This window comes from Danio rerio, chromosome 19, assembly GCF_052040795.2.
Source record: "Danio rerio strain M-AB ecotype USA chromosome 19, GRCz13ab, whole genome shotgun sequence".
In the NCBI taxonomy this organism is placed as follows: Eukaryota; Metazoa; Chordata; class Actinopteri; order Cypriniformes; family Danionidae; genus Danio; species Danio rerio.
The window spans coordinates 13,005,515-13,021,102 of NC_141039.2; the positions used below are offsets into that span (position 1 = coordinate 13,005,515).

The window sequence follows — 15,588 nt, forward strand, 5'->3', positions numbered from 1 at the left end:
ACAATTCTTTAAATAATTACTCACACTCATGTCATTTCAATGCCCTGATACTATATGTAAACACAAATTAAGATCATTTAGATGAAATCAGAGAGCTACCTCATCCTCCACAGACAACAATAGTAAAGAGACATTTAAAATCCAGAAAAGAAACCAAAAACATTTATACCATACTAAGCACCACTTATACTATTGCATGTTTAAAAAAATAATTAAATAAAAAAAGTAAAAACAACTTTGTTTGCCAATGCCTTCTCTTTCACAACAGGTCAAAATCATAGACAAAAAAGTCATAGAAAAGTGACAGGCAAAAAAGTAGTTCCTGGAGATTTGTATGAATACAATTGAACCGCTGAAATCTCATTGAATGCTTTGACCATGTTTTTGGTTCCTTTTCTAGACTCAGAATATCTTGTGACCATTGGTGTCTATGGAGGATGAGAGAGCGCTCAGATTTCATCTAAAATATCTTAATCTGTGTTTTGAAAATTAAAGTTCTCAGAGGATTGCAACAACATGATGGTAAGCATCAACAGAATTTGAATTATTCAGTAAAATTCCCCTTTAAATTATGTAAAATTATTTATGACCTAGAACACACTACTTTAATAAATTTAAGAGCTTGTAAGTGAACGTTAACTTCCTAAAACCCCTCAGAAACCCTTATAATAGTGGTGTACAGGCTCGAAGGGAAAAATAAAACTTAAAAAAAAAAACTTGAACCTTCTTCATACATCAAATGCAGGTAGAAAATGGCTTAGAATTTGATTGGTTTAACATGATTGACAAAAGGAAATAACTGCGTACACTGCATATTTGAGGTTGAGATTTGAAAAGGCAATTTAAACAAAACAAAGTTTAATAAGAATGGTTCATCAATCTGTGGTCAACAAATAAGCATTACAAAAAGGTTTATCCTGTGATTTCCACCGGAATAAAAGCACATTGGTTTAACCTTTAGTAGTGTTGTCAAAACTTGAATGATTAATTGTCATTTATTGCATCCAAGATAACAGTTTGTATTTACATATACATAAATACATACATAAATACATACATAAATACATATATATATATATATATATATATATATATATATATATATATATATATATATATACACTGTATATATACACACACATACACATACATATATATATACATACATACATACATATACATATATACATATATATATATACACACACACACACACACATATATATATACACATACACACACACACACACACACACACACACACACACACACACACACACACACACACACACACATATATATATATATACACACATATATATATATATACACATACATAGTGCACACAGATTTATTTGTAAATATGAACTTATTTTTGATGTGACTAATCGCAAGTAATCTTTTGACAAGACAACACTACCATTTTAATTATTATGATTACAGCTGTCGTTAAATAAAATTCTAAAAATACTTGAATAAATAAAGTAATAATATCAATTAAAATGCAATAGATAATTACAAAAAGTCCAATAATCAACGTATTGTCAGCAATAAGACTATTGTGACTTTTGCCAATTTTTACTTATTTAATTTTACTCACATTAAGCCTTACTAGTTATTTTTGGTTTTCAATAAATTATACAGCAATAATTAAAGAGGACTTACTCTGCCTCTACAGGTGACCTCTTCTCCCTGCATGAGACACGTCCCAAGAGCCACGTATCCCTTTAGTCCTGACACCGTCTCCTGACTCTTCAGAGCCACCGTCTTCATGCACGTCACATGCTCCCACTCCTCCAGGTCAACGCTGATCAAGACATTTGACAACATTAGATGGACTGTTCCTGATCTAAATCCGTGTTTCTCAACCACATTGCTGAAAGACCACCAGCTCTGCACATTTTCTATACCTCCTTAACCAAACACGCCTAATTCAGATCATCAGCTTATTAGCAAAGACTGAAAGTTCGGTAATGATTGTGACAGACAAAGCAGACATCCAAAACGTGCAGTGTTGGTGGTCCTCCTGGAACATGGTTGAGAAAAACTAGCTGAGTCTCAAATCGCACACTATACACTCATGCACTATGTACTTATCCACTTACATACTCAACAGCATGGTATATGTATGTAGCGTTGTCCCAAATAGCACAGTGTTTTTTTACTAAGCGGAAATTCAAACCGTTTCCCTGATGACACTTGACGGTTGCCAAATCAGTGAAATAAATGATCAAACTACCAAATAATACCTGCCAAGAGTATAACTGCATTCACCATCAGGAGACGCTACAATCTCTCCCCTGGGGAGAATTTTGGTTTCACAATCCAAAATAAGTTATCCAGCATGTGTGCCCGATAGCTCCGCCCCTTCCACTACATAAACAAAACTGCGGTCGTTGAGTGCGTGAGGTGTCCATCATTCCACACTTCATTTTACCGGCTGAATGAGTACAATATCCAGGTAATTAAAGTGCACTTGTTATTTTTAGACTATTCAGTGTGAATGCACTACTTACACTATTTATGCTACAAAATGGCGTAGAATAGTTCATAAGTTTGCAATTTGGGACGCAGTTACTAATCAATCATTTACTAAGGCTCTTGTTGTTCCTGTATGACTTTTGAACTTTGAAACAAAACAAACCTTATAAATCCATGAGAGATTTCTGTCACTTTATTGAAAGTCTCTAATTTATAAGCTAGACTTATTAAAAAAGATATTTAAAAAAGCTCAACTGCACTTTACACATGAAAACCAATGATATTTGTCCTTGCACATCCAAAAAAAAATAAAACTCACTATAATTCATTATATTTGATGTGCTCTAGGCATATAAGTTGGTCAATGTTTATGTTTATAATTTAATTGTAAATGTATCATGCAAAGTGGTTGTGTCTTACCAGAATACTAAGATTGAATGTGACTTTTTGGATTTATTTTATAATGGGGGTGGACAATTATTTCCAAGCTTTTCAAGCAAATCCTAGAGACTGTGAACTTTTAGGTCCTCATCAAGGCAGTGTAATGAATCCAATTTTAGCACCGACTTTGGATTCCAACAATAAAAGTGCAATAAAATTTTCACTGACCTGCATGATATTTTGCATGAAATAAAAGATTAAAGCCGAAACTCTATGGTCAAATCATGTAAAATGGCATTCAGAAAACGCTGTTTATGGTGGAATATGCTTAATTTTAAAAAGTGTATTTAACTTAGAAAGAGAACTTGTGCTGTTCCCCTGATGTCTTTCTATGCCTGTCAAATACACACAAAAATGTGTCAATATATCTGTCAGTCAATTATGTCTTAAATCAACATAAACAGTTGGAATTAAATAAGATGTCAGTATATTCAGTTTTTAAACCTACTATCTGTCTGCAGTCTACAATCAGTATTAGAGAAAAACAATCACTGCCCTTTATTGAATCACAGCAACTTCAACCTCTAAGCATTGCTGTATTTCAGTAACTGATGCCTTAGCATACCTTGGGTGTAACGCTGAAACGCCAAGGGGTGTTAAAAAGTTTACCCTAATTATTTAAATTAAGACTAAACTTAATGATTTAAGATTAAATAGACAATTTTGACAACTGATTCTTAATCCAATATTTTAATTTTCAATTGTGCATACAGAAAGCCCATAAACTTGTTTCAGTATGTATATTCTCAGTGGTTGTCTTAACTGTTACCTTGAAACTTTAATAGAAAGTTTGCTTACCTGATCTTTAAATGTATGGACAGAAATCAAAATGTAAAATTTTGTATGTTTGGAACGGCATAATAAATTCTGCCAGAATCTTCATTTTTGCTTGAAATATGACCGTGATTCTCACCGTGTGTTTGGAATCGCCTCCCAGCTCACTGGAGAGATGAGTTGAATAGAGAACTTGTCCTGTTGAGGGTGAATATATCGCTCGTCTGAGAGAAAAAACAAATTATTAAGACCCCATCAAATCAGACACTTCACACAGTATATATACAGATCGAGAAAAACAGCACACCTCTTTCAATGGTCTCAAATTCCTTCTCTTCTCCAGTCATTCTGGGGATGCGCGTGCACGGCTCTTTAACACTGGTGCACACTGCATACACCTGAAACACATACACATCACTGATCTTAGCCAATGCAGACAGAGCTCATTACCATATGAAATCTTAAAGCTACACCAGCATAAACAGCCGGTCTACAACTAAAGATGCAATAATTCATTTTTATTAGAGCAGAGACGTATGAAGCAGTTTAAACCTATACACAAACCAAGTAAATTTCATTTTAAGTGTGTTACTGACTTTCACACAAGTTTTCCCACAAAGCAAATGTTTTCAATGACATATTTTGAAAACAGTAAACATGACTGAAATTAAAATTTTCTGTCAAACATGATTTTTTTATTTTTATTGCAGTGGTACCTTGTTATAACACGGTTCACCTTTCGTGGCCTCTCAGTTTTGTGGATTTTCTTAGTGCAATTTGACATGTTTTTTTTGGGGGTTTTTTAACAGCGCATTGTGTTCTGCTTCCTGATTGGCTGTAGAGTACTGTCAATCAATCTCCTCCGTGCCTCCTGTACAGTACAGTACAATATGGGTTCAGCTTGCCAAATAACATCATGGTGTCCCTTACATTCATTCTGCCATGGTGGGGCACCACACCAAAGTTCATCCCGCCACAGATACAGTATAGCTTCTCATTCACGACATTCTGTCATTGTTGTTTTTTTAATAGCGGGTAATAGTTGCACCAAAACGCATTAAAAAGGAAGTGAAATATAACATCGCAACTGTAATTGTAGTAGTGCTGTGCAGTATTTGTTAAACCCTTTAAGTTAAGGTTCTGACTGACTGACTGACAGGAGCGTAATGCGTGAGGCCAGCAAACACAATGTAGCTTTCAGTGAAGATGAACACAGTTTCCATAATTATACTTTATTTATAGATTAAGGTCTATGGTTCTGCATAAAATGACTTTATCTTGCTGGAGTTTATAGCCGTTTCACTTTACTTCAGGACGCATTAATGCCGCTCTGTAGGCCTATTGGAGAAATTCATAAATATTCCAAGCAAATCTTATAAATGTTGGAGGCATACTCACATAAACGCGCTAAATTGCACTTCAGCTGTGTTTATTTAAGAGCGCACAAGAAGATCTGCACTTGAGCAGCGTATATTTTGAGGGCTTGCAAGAAGTTTCGTTCATGAGCAGAGGAAATCGATGTGCAAGCAAATAGATTCGCATGCTGCTCGTATTACATAAATGCGTTTTCGACTTGTAATACTGCGCTCACGACATTTCTCCATGTGTCATTGAAATAACGGCATAGGTAGTTGGTAGATTTGTGTAAAAGACCTACCGCCACAGCTGGAAAAAATCCTTGAGGAAACACTGAACATAAATCTTCAGTTGCTCGCAGTGTGAGTTCCAACGAGGATGCAAAAAGTTCCGTAGCAAGACCATCGTAAAGAGAGTCGCACACCAGATGCACCGCACCACGCCAAGCAGCGCCATGCATTTTAGTTTAGTTTAATTGTAAACATACGCTTCTATCAGAGTACGCACGCCTGTGCCACAAGTCGGCGGCTGTCTGTGGTGCCCAGCTATTACTCAGGACACAGAGTGCCATCTGAATAATTTTATTTTAAATAACATGCCAATGTGCACATCCAGTGTGTGTGTTACTTCCAACTTTCATGTACGACCCCCTTAGGGATGGAGTCAGCTTTAGCTTTGTGGATCAGTGACTGCAGAAAAAAAACATTATGTTGGATGCCAACATTATCCAAACAAAAGCTAAAAAGCTTTATGAACCTTTTGCGGACAGTGATGAATGTTTGTGCCTGACTACAGGTTTTGATCTTTGGTTTCATTCTATTATACTAGACTTATATTTTCCATGAAAGTTTGAACTTTGAGAGTGTTTAAACAAGAGAGAAAAGTGTGAAAATGTTCATGCCTGTCTGAGAAAAGTTTGTAGTCAGGGGTTTTAAAACCTTAAATTGTAAAAAATAATGGCGACTTATTCACGGATTTCGCCTATTGCGGGTTATTTTTAGAATGTAACTCCTGCGAAAAAATGAGGGACCACTGTATACACAACCAAACTGTTCTGGTTAACACAGAATTACTTTGTATTTTAATCCTTATAATAGACATTGGGAACCAGAGCTCTATTTTTAAAAGTGCTTTTCAAAATAATTAATTTTTGAGTGATTAAATGATGGATGAATGACCACTTAAAAAAAAAGAGTCACATAAACATTTTTTAACAGAGATGAACAGCTAAATTAGAACTACATTCACTATTCATCTGCAGCCCACAGCATGTGCATTACCTTGGATTCCACATGGTATGATACATAGTGGACGGTGCACCTAAGAGGGATCTTGCGCACAGGCCAGGGAGCATCATAAGAGAGGTATGTGGGCAACACACTGATCCTCAGCTCACCCTGAAGAAACAAACAATTTAGTCAGACACCTAAATCTAATACACTTGAGGTATTAATAACTAATAGGTGGTTAATAATTAATATCAATTTGGAAGTCATTTTAAGACTAGGCTGCCGCTGTACCTGTTTGTTGAAGTAGAGGAATCCTTTGGGGCAGTTGATATTGTGAAAGGGAGAGAAGGACTCAATGGCTCCATCTATTGTCATGGGGTGGAGGCGCATCGCCCCACGAGAGGTCACCAACATCCAGTGTGGAGAGGGACCACAGATAAACACCTGAAAAACAATGAAAACATATATGCAAGAGCTTTTCTCGCGAAATCCTGTCTTAAGGATAAAAGGATGACATTTACCCAATAATGATTTTGAAATGTTTTAAGTTTAGATTGCAAAGCTTTCAAAACAATCCACGTTCACACAAACTCACAAAATATCTAATAATTCTGTATTCTGCATTACAGGATAGTATGTTACTCAGAATACCTGTAGTCTGCCATTCCTGTTCTGGTTGTCAAGTAACACACAGGATGTCACTAGCTACATTTCCATCCACCTACGTTTATGCGCATTTTGAATATGCGCATAAATAAGACGAAAATGGCAAGATAAATTCTGAGAATGCGCATAAAAAATATGCACATAACTGAGTAGCATAAACTTTTTCTTCATTCAGAAAATATGTGCATAACTATGATGGAAACACTTTTACCGCACAAATTCCAGTATGTGAATTAAAAAAAGGTCATGTGATGATGAAAATGTGTGTGAATGCATAGACCAGCAGGCTGAGCACACTGTATATCATCTGAAATGTTGTTTTGGTCATTCTAAAACGCATTAACCATCTCAGTATTAGTGTTACTATATTATTATTGATGTCCAGACCTGTCAGGAGCGTCTGTACTCTGCATCTCAAGCTTTTAAATGCCACCACACATTCATTGCGCATGCTGTCTTTTGAGGCGCAATTCATTTATTGAATAAAGAAAAAATTTACGCAGCTTCTCTTACGGCAGCAAATTACGTTTTTACTTAGTTTTTTTTCCGGCAGTTAATCAGGAAGTGACGATTTTGTTCTCTTTGACTCGGATGGAAACGCTCCTTTATTCACATGTTTTATATGCGATATTCCAGTTTTGCGCATAAATTTAATTCACATTTTTGAATGAAAAAACAACTATTGTTTACACAAAATTACATTTCTGTAGTTTACGATAATGGTACACATTTCAAATATAAGCACTTTCAAAAAAAAAATTTCAAGCCCTCCAAAACCCTATCCTTGTGTAAAAAAAAAAAAAAAAGCATGGTCATTTCTACACTTTTATTGAACACCATGTCAGGCACAATGGCTATTTTCATGGCAAAAAACGATTCATTAAAATTAAGTACAACAAACAAATAAATAAGATATGATTTTTAATCTTAATATGTTATACAAATAAAAAAAATAAAAAACTAGTAATACTTTGCTGAATATCTCTATAAAAGCTTCTGCAGTCATTAAAAGCTAGAATATGTTAAAGAAATAGGAATTTTCCAGAACAAACAGTGGGAGTGGGGTTTTCACTGTTAAACAAAAAAACAAAACATGAGTTATTATTGTATGTGCAATACGACATCTGGTAAATATCAATTGATTAAATTGTCATCAAATGATTTCTTGTTCAGTGTTTTTGAAACACTTAATGAAGCTATTAACATAAATCTAGACCCTAACCCCTTGACAGACCTTTTTAACCTTGCAGCCAGGTTATTGCTTCTTCTACTCTTTTAGTTAGACGGGCAATTCTTATCAAATGGAAACAGGTTCTTCCTCCATCCCATGACACATGGATCCGAGAAATCTTTAGTTGCATACAACTTGAGAAGTTAGGATGCTTACTTGCAGGATCTCTCAAATCAACAATACAAGACCTGGAATCCTGTTTACTATATCAAAGGCTTACCGTTCAGTTGATCATTATTAATACATAGTAAATAACTGGAAAGAGGAAATATTGACTCCTTAACGCAAACTTTTAGTTTGTTTTTTCTTTTCACTCTTCTTTTCACTCTTTGTTTCTTTTCAGAGAGAGAGAGAGAGAGAGAGAGAGAGAGAGAGAGAGAGAGAGAGAGGAACAGAGAGAAAGAGAAGTCTGTGTGAATTGTGTGTGTGTAAGCACACGCATAAAAGTAGTCACCATGCGCAAGGTGGCACTCAACAATATTTTCAGCCAATCATCCTTCTTATGTTTACAATTACTCTTATTGGTTGGCGATTGTTTCAAGCGCAGTGAGCAGTGAAAATAAATAATGGCATAGTGGCCTACATAAATAATATTATTATATTATTATTATAGTATTTTTAACATTTCATATTTTAAAACCACGTGTAAATCTGATAATAAGCCTGATCAAAAGAGAACTTGAGAAGATGAAACAGCGCGAATGGATCAGGATAGCGGGAGACAGAAGCAAAGCGTTCAGAAGTCACCCAGAAAACATGACAGGAGGTAACTGTGGGCTCTTCATAAAGATTAGACTGCGTGAGTCATTTAATTATTATTTTTCACTTGAAACATAATAGTGAAGTGAACTGAATAGTGATTGTTTATACGATTTATGTTTGTAGCTACATGTTCTTATCATCCATGACTGACCTATAATGTTTTATGGCACAAAATAATTAAAGGCCGCTCAGAAATGTGATGCTCTTTTTTTTGCGCCGTCACCGTTTAATGATGTCATGTTCCGGGAAAACTGAAATTGTGTTGTGGCCGTCAGTCGCGGTAACTTTTATTTCCTGGTTTTGTTCTGAGAATTATTATTCATTTACAAATTAAGCACTTGTGGGAAAATAAGAAAACTAAGATAGCCTGTAATTTTTCCTACGTTGCATTGTTTACTACTATGTATGGTCTTGTTAAACACCAACAAACAAAGAAAAAAATAGAAAAGAAGAAATCTCCATTTTTGTTCTTAATGAAGAATTTTGTCTTTAAAGTTATTAAAAATGTATCACATTAGTATTTCATACAATTTATTGTTCATCTATGTATCCCACTATTCTTGCAACTTACAGTGTAACCATTAATCTTATATCTGAAGGAGGAATTTTGTAAAACACATGGAAATTTCTGCATATTTAGACAACTCATTTAATTTAAGTTATATGCACACTCTTAAAACTTGAATTTGATTTGTTATTGTTAACAAAACTAAAACTATTATTAGATTCAATCTGCTGAAATAGCTCAAAATAGATAAAATAACCGTAAATATGCATTACATTCACAGACGTACCCCTGAGTATCCAGAGATGTCCTGGAAGTATCTGAATCTGGCCACACGACCTTTGACGCCGAGAGAGTCCTCTCCCTGACCCTCAGGCTTCTTGTCCTTCCTCACTTTGACCTTCTTCTCTCTGTAGTTAATGTTATGAGGCATCTGATATGAAGAAAAATAAAAACCTCCTCATCATTCAAATACCATTACAGTAAACATCCTGAGGAGAGTAAATATTGATACAGCTTGTACCTTCTTGAAGCGCACTTTCAGGTTGCTCTGAGCTTGCTGCTGGTCGTACGGAAAGGCCTCATAGATGAGAAGCTCTTGTTCAACATGAGCCTGTAAGGATTTGATTGACAGATTCAGTGAAAGATAAAACGCAAACTCATTTAGAAGAGCAAAAACGGTGTTAAGCTCACCAGAAGGTAGGGACGGCTGTGGCTGTAGCCTAATGACACAAGAGCAACCTCTTTGACCAATGGAATGTCACCTTGCCTTGTCACTTCCTCTTTTTTAAGCTCCCCTTGAGTAGCTGACTGGCTGGCAGAGCTGTCAACCAAAACACGCTGACCGACTGGGAAATTTTTCACCAGGAAAACCAAACGCCAGTCTGGAAGCTGGTAGATCTGATTTCGAAATGACAATAAATGTTTTAATGAACAATGATAAAAACAACAAGTGATATACAAGGTGGTGAAAAGTAACTAGGTTATAATTTTATGTGACTAAATAGACAATAATAAATAAGATTTCATATTTCCTGTGTCAATGCAAGAGGGATTGGTCTTGAAAGGCAGTGTTAGAAATATGAATTTTATTACCAATTTTTAATGCCTAGGCTAGTTAATTTCTCCCACCCTGTACTTAAAGTCAGCATGAAATGAATGTTGCAGTTGTCTTTTCATCCATTTAGGATTCTAGTCTGTATTTATCTGAGTAAAAACTGCTAATTTGAACAAAAACAAGTGTATGGCGAGACCTGACTTTATCCAGTGATAGTTACTAGATGGTTGTGGTTTGTTATTGGTGGATCACATTTAATAGACAGATTAATCACATCATCAGAAAATATTTTATTTTCATTACAGATTACAAGGGCACATGAATTTGAAATAGATAATTATGTGCATGGCTTTGTTCCTCGCCACTGGCTTGCTTGGTTTGGGACTTGTGAAGCTGCACATCGATGGATTTGCTCTTCAGTGTTTGGACTTTCAGCAGTGAAATTTAAACCACACTGAACTGAACTTAACTGAACTTCAACTCTGAAAACCGGACTGATGCAGTTTCAATTTACTAGAACTTCTATGTTAAGCTGCTTTCACACAATCTACATTGTAAAAGCACTATGGAAATAAAGATTGAGTTGAATAAAATTTTATTAAACAATTTATAATTAATCAAGCAAGATTCCCTTAAATAAGAATTGTTGTCCATTTTGAATAAAATAAAATTTTATTTGAATCAATTTATTTTTATTTACACAGGGTTAAGCACTTGGAATGTTTTCTGATGCCCTGGTTGGGCCAAAGGAATAGGTTTTTACTTGCTTCATCCAAAAAAAATCTAGTTTAGTTTTTAGTCTTAGCCATATATTTAAATAATGTGTCAAAACAAGCAAACTTTAGGTGAATACATATACGTTTTTGAATATAATCTTCTTTTAAATAGAAAAGTTACAAGTTTTAAAAACTACAATAAACTAAATGTATGCACAACAGTCTGTCCAAGTCAGCGTCCCCACCAGATAGCTATAAATGTATGGAGAACTTTAAAACAAAAGTTATAGAATAACTTAAGGAATATAATTAAACCATATTAGAAAATTGAGGTAAAATTTTTACTTTTGTTAAAAGATGAATTGTTGGTGATTGGATGAGTGTCGGCCCAATTAGGGAGATTTACATGGACATATGAAAATTATTACCCGTTCAAAATAATTTAAAACCTACAACACAATATATCAGAAAATAAAAGACTTTTTAAGGCCTAAAATATTGATTTTTAAATGTATGTTACATTTTAAGACAACACAGATACCCTGTAATAGGGGTGTCAAAATTAATTGTTTCTTAGTGCACCGCGATGCAGACACGGACAATTGGTTATATCGGTTCAGTAACAATCATAACGGGTTATTATATTATATTATACGCTTTGTCGCCATTGCTTACTATGGTAAAAGAGGCAAGCACGGTTATTTACAATGCTCCAACTACTTGAAAACGCAGAAACTGTGCACAATTTCACTGCATGTGTGTTTGCTGGACAGTCTTTCACCGACACTTACAGCAGAAGCCCCTATTTCACTGCGATTGAGAGAATGAAAGTAAACTCCATTTCTCTCTCTCTCTCACTGTGGCTTGCTGTTACAGCAATATTTCTAGATACAGATACGAGCACGTGTCTGTAGAGTTTTCTGCACTTTGTCTATCATGGATCAGTTGTGATCGCCGCTGCAGTTTATCAGTGTCACTCATTTGTGAAGAGCATGAGCCCATAAGAGCCAATTGCAGCCTTTTCTGTTGAGCGTGTGACCAATCAAAGGGGTGTAAGAACTTGCTAGACAGGACTCAGAAAGCGAGCGGGATATTTATATTTGTTCATTTGCTATAAATGCTTGTGTTGTTTAAAGCTAGTTTATATATCTGACTTTGTATTAAAGGACAAAATTGTATTACAAAGAGTATATAAACATATTTATACATTTTAATACAAAAGTTGCTGTACTGTTAAGAAAATATAAAACTAAGTATGTTAAGCATCATCAATGAACCGTGACGCACAGAGATATCGAATTGAACCGAATCGATGGCATGATAATCGTAACTGAACCCAACCGTGAGACCAGTGTATGTTTACACCACTACCCAGTAAATCTATTTCATTTAATGATTATATAGTATTATTAGTTGGGAATGAAATTAGAGTTCAAATAATACCATTATTTATTTTTATGTAAATTATGTGGCTTTAAATAACATATAAATGCTAATCTACATATTTTGTAATCAGACAAAAATAATAATAAATCTAAAGAAAACAATAATAATGAATTCAAACATCAACAAGCTTTTCTTTAAAAGAAATCATGAAAAAAATCAGTTGATCACCTCCATGACTCCATTCTCTCTAACCAGCAGGCACCAGTGTGAGGGCTCCTGTCTGCCGGAGCCGCTCTCTTTTCCTGTGTGAGCGGAGCTTGCTGCTGCAGAGCCACGGCTGGACTCTTCTTTGTTGGGGCTCGTCAGGGGGTTTGACTCCCCGTACAGCATCTCCTCTTCATCATCCACTGTATTACTGACAGAAAACATGAAAAAAATCATCAGAATGAGCAATATATGCTACAAAACTATAAATAAGAGAATTAATCAAATCAATCAATAATAAAAAAAATAATGTAAAATGAATCAAATAAAACTAAATGGCAATTACCTGATGTCCTGGATGATGGTTTCTGTCTCTGAGTTGGTTCTGATAGCAATTTCCTCTTTTGCCAGGAAGCTGACCTTGTTCTCAGTTGTGAACATACCACTGACATCGCGATATGCACATAACGTAATAACACGTGATTGCTGAAAAAGTAATACATTAATTAATAAAACTATAAATACTGAAAATGTCAAATTGACAACGCCCTAAAAAGTACTTAACAAAGTAAGATTAAAGAGAACCCGTTAAAAATTGCAAGCCCTCAGATGCATTGCATTTTCTCATGTCATAAATTTAAATTTTGTTTATTTGATAAACATATTTTATGAAATAAAGTAACTGCTTTTTCAGCAAGATAAGATAAAGATTAATAAAAAGTTAAAATTATATAATTTATAATTCACAAAATTTATTGTACGTTGCTGGTTTGAACTTTTTATTCATTAAAGAATACTGAAATCTTTCACAGTTTTAACAAAAATATGAAGCAGCACAACTACTTTCAACATGGGCAATAGGAAATGTTTCTTAAGCAGAAAATCTGTATATTAGAATTATTTCTGAAGAATCAGAAACAACAGACACAAATTACATGTTAAAATACATCCAAACCGAAAACATATTATTTTGATGTTTACTAATATTTCAAAATATTACTATTTCAATGTATTATAAATTAAATAAATTGCCTTTTTTCTGAAGCGTTTAAAAATTCTCCTATATATGATGTGTGTACAGACTGACCGTGTGTATCTGTGGTTTCTGAAGTGCCAGGCGGTGACTCTTTCCCATATACGAGTCATTCTTCAAGACAAACATAGTGACCACTCCCTCTGCCGTCATGATGACCACGTAAGGATCGGCCACAGAGCAGTGCACTATGGGAGAGCCCAGGTCCACAGGGATAAAGTGGAGCTGATTAACTATGAGAAATAAAATAAAAATTAAAAATTAAAACCCAGGCCATCCATCATCACACAATCTGATCCATCACTCTGAAGTGTTCACTCTTACCTCCCTCGAGCAGTCTGATGCCCATGGGGGACACCTGGATGATGTATTTATTGTCTCCGATGTTGCCCGCGTAAACTGTAGGACCCTGTGTGGCGAATCCACTGGTGTCCAGTTCCATGATCTCTTGACCCGTCTGGAGAATCTGAACAAGCAGCAACAGCAAATCAAACACTGCAAGAGCGAATAGCATATACGGGCAGATATTGTCTTAAATAGCAATACACTACCAACAAAAAAAGTCATAATATGAGAGGGTGAACATGACCACTGATTTAGGAGAAGCCAATGAGCAGAAAGCGGGTCCAGCTGTCTTGAAAATTGATTCTGCATCTATTCTACGTTTTTCAAAATGCATCGATATTTTTCTTGAAACAATTCTGAGATTAGTTATTAACAGCAGATGGCGCTGTCACAGATGGTTAGTACAAAAACATATTTGAACAGGGAAAGATACCTATACATCAGGGGGGGCCAACCCTGTTTCTGGAGAGCCACCTTCCTGCAGATTTCAGTTGCAACCCATATCAAACACACCTGCCTGTAATTATCACATGGTGTTCAGGTCCTAATTAATTGGTTCAGGTGTGTTTGATATGGGTAGCAACTGAAATCTGCAGCAAGGTGGCTCTCCAGGAACAGGGTTGGCCACCCCTGCTATAAATACACGATAACAAATATACCATTGATTGTCACTGTATCATATAGCGTGTAGTTGGGACACAGTGTTTTACTCTATAAGTAATCCATGTTAAGCAGCAAACAAGCGCTAAAGCAAGCAAATGAAATGGGTGTGGATTTTGAATGTAATCACTATGTTTTGGTACGGTACACCAGGGGTGCACTTTAGATGGTCAGAAGGCCTTGGCTAAAGTTTTATTTTATTTTTATTTATTTTATCACACTCACTTTTGTAACATTTTTTTCAAAGCTTAAAACAGTATAAAATAGAATAAAATAGTATAGTGATAAAACAAATGCGGAAAAGGGTTTCATGACCCTTTAGGTATTTCAAGGCCATTTGAGTAAAAAGCAAAAGATGTGCATGGATGCTATAACAGAACACTGTATAATTCCTAAAAGAAAAATTTTGATTTCATGGTGACTTCAGACGGGGCGGTGGCACAGTGGGTAGCGCTGTCGCCCTTACAGCAGGAAGGTCGCTGGTTCGAGCCTCGGCTGGGTCAGTTAACAATATTGTGTGGAGTTTGCATGTTCTCCCCGTGTTAGCGTGGGTTTCCTTACATGCGCTATAGGTGAATTGGGTAAGCTAAAGCCTAGTTCACACTAGAAGATTTTAAACCTGATTTGAGCCCGATTTGAAAGTTTACGAGATCGCCGACAGATAGAGCTGTGATCGGGGAAAATCTGAGAGTGATCGGCACTCAGCAGTCTTTATGTGTGAACTACTGAACAATGCATCAAT

General features: G+C 35.5%; 1 protein-coding gene across 5 annotated transcripts in view; it reads right to left on the reverse strand.

Annotated features, from left to right (window-relative positions):
- Positions 1-15,588, reverse strand: part of cpsf1 (cleavage and polyadenylation specific factor 1) — a 53,724-nt gene that overhangs the window by 10,923 nt on the left and 27,213 nt on the right. For 3 of the 5 annotated variants that reach the window (XR_015945190.1, XR_015515852.2, NM_001114681.3), the window contains 12 exon segments: positions 14,166-14,307; positions 13,896-14,074; positions 13,155-13,294; positions 12,833-13,019; positions 10,139-10,345; positions 9,969-10,058; positions 9,735-9,878; positions 6,573-6,725; positions 6,333-6,449; positions 4,004-4,094; positions 3,836-3,920; positions 1,666-1,807 (listed from right to left, as the gene is read on the reverse strand). Coding sequence is in view for 1 of the 5 variants with exons in the window: in NM_001114681.3 (NP_001108153.3) it covers positions 1,666-1,807; positions 3,836-3,920; positions 4,004-4,094; positions 6,333-6,449; positions 6,573-6,725; positions 9,735-9,878; positions 9,969-10,058; positions 10,139-10,345; positions 12,833-13,019; positions 13,155-13,294; positions 13,896-14,074; positions 14,166-14,307 (1,677 nt within the window). In the remaining 4 variants the exon portion in view is untranslated. 5 annotated transcript variants of the gene reach the window in all.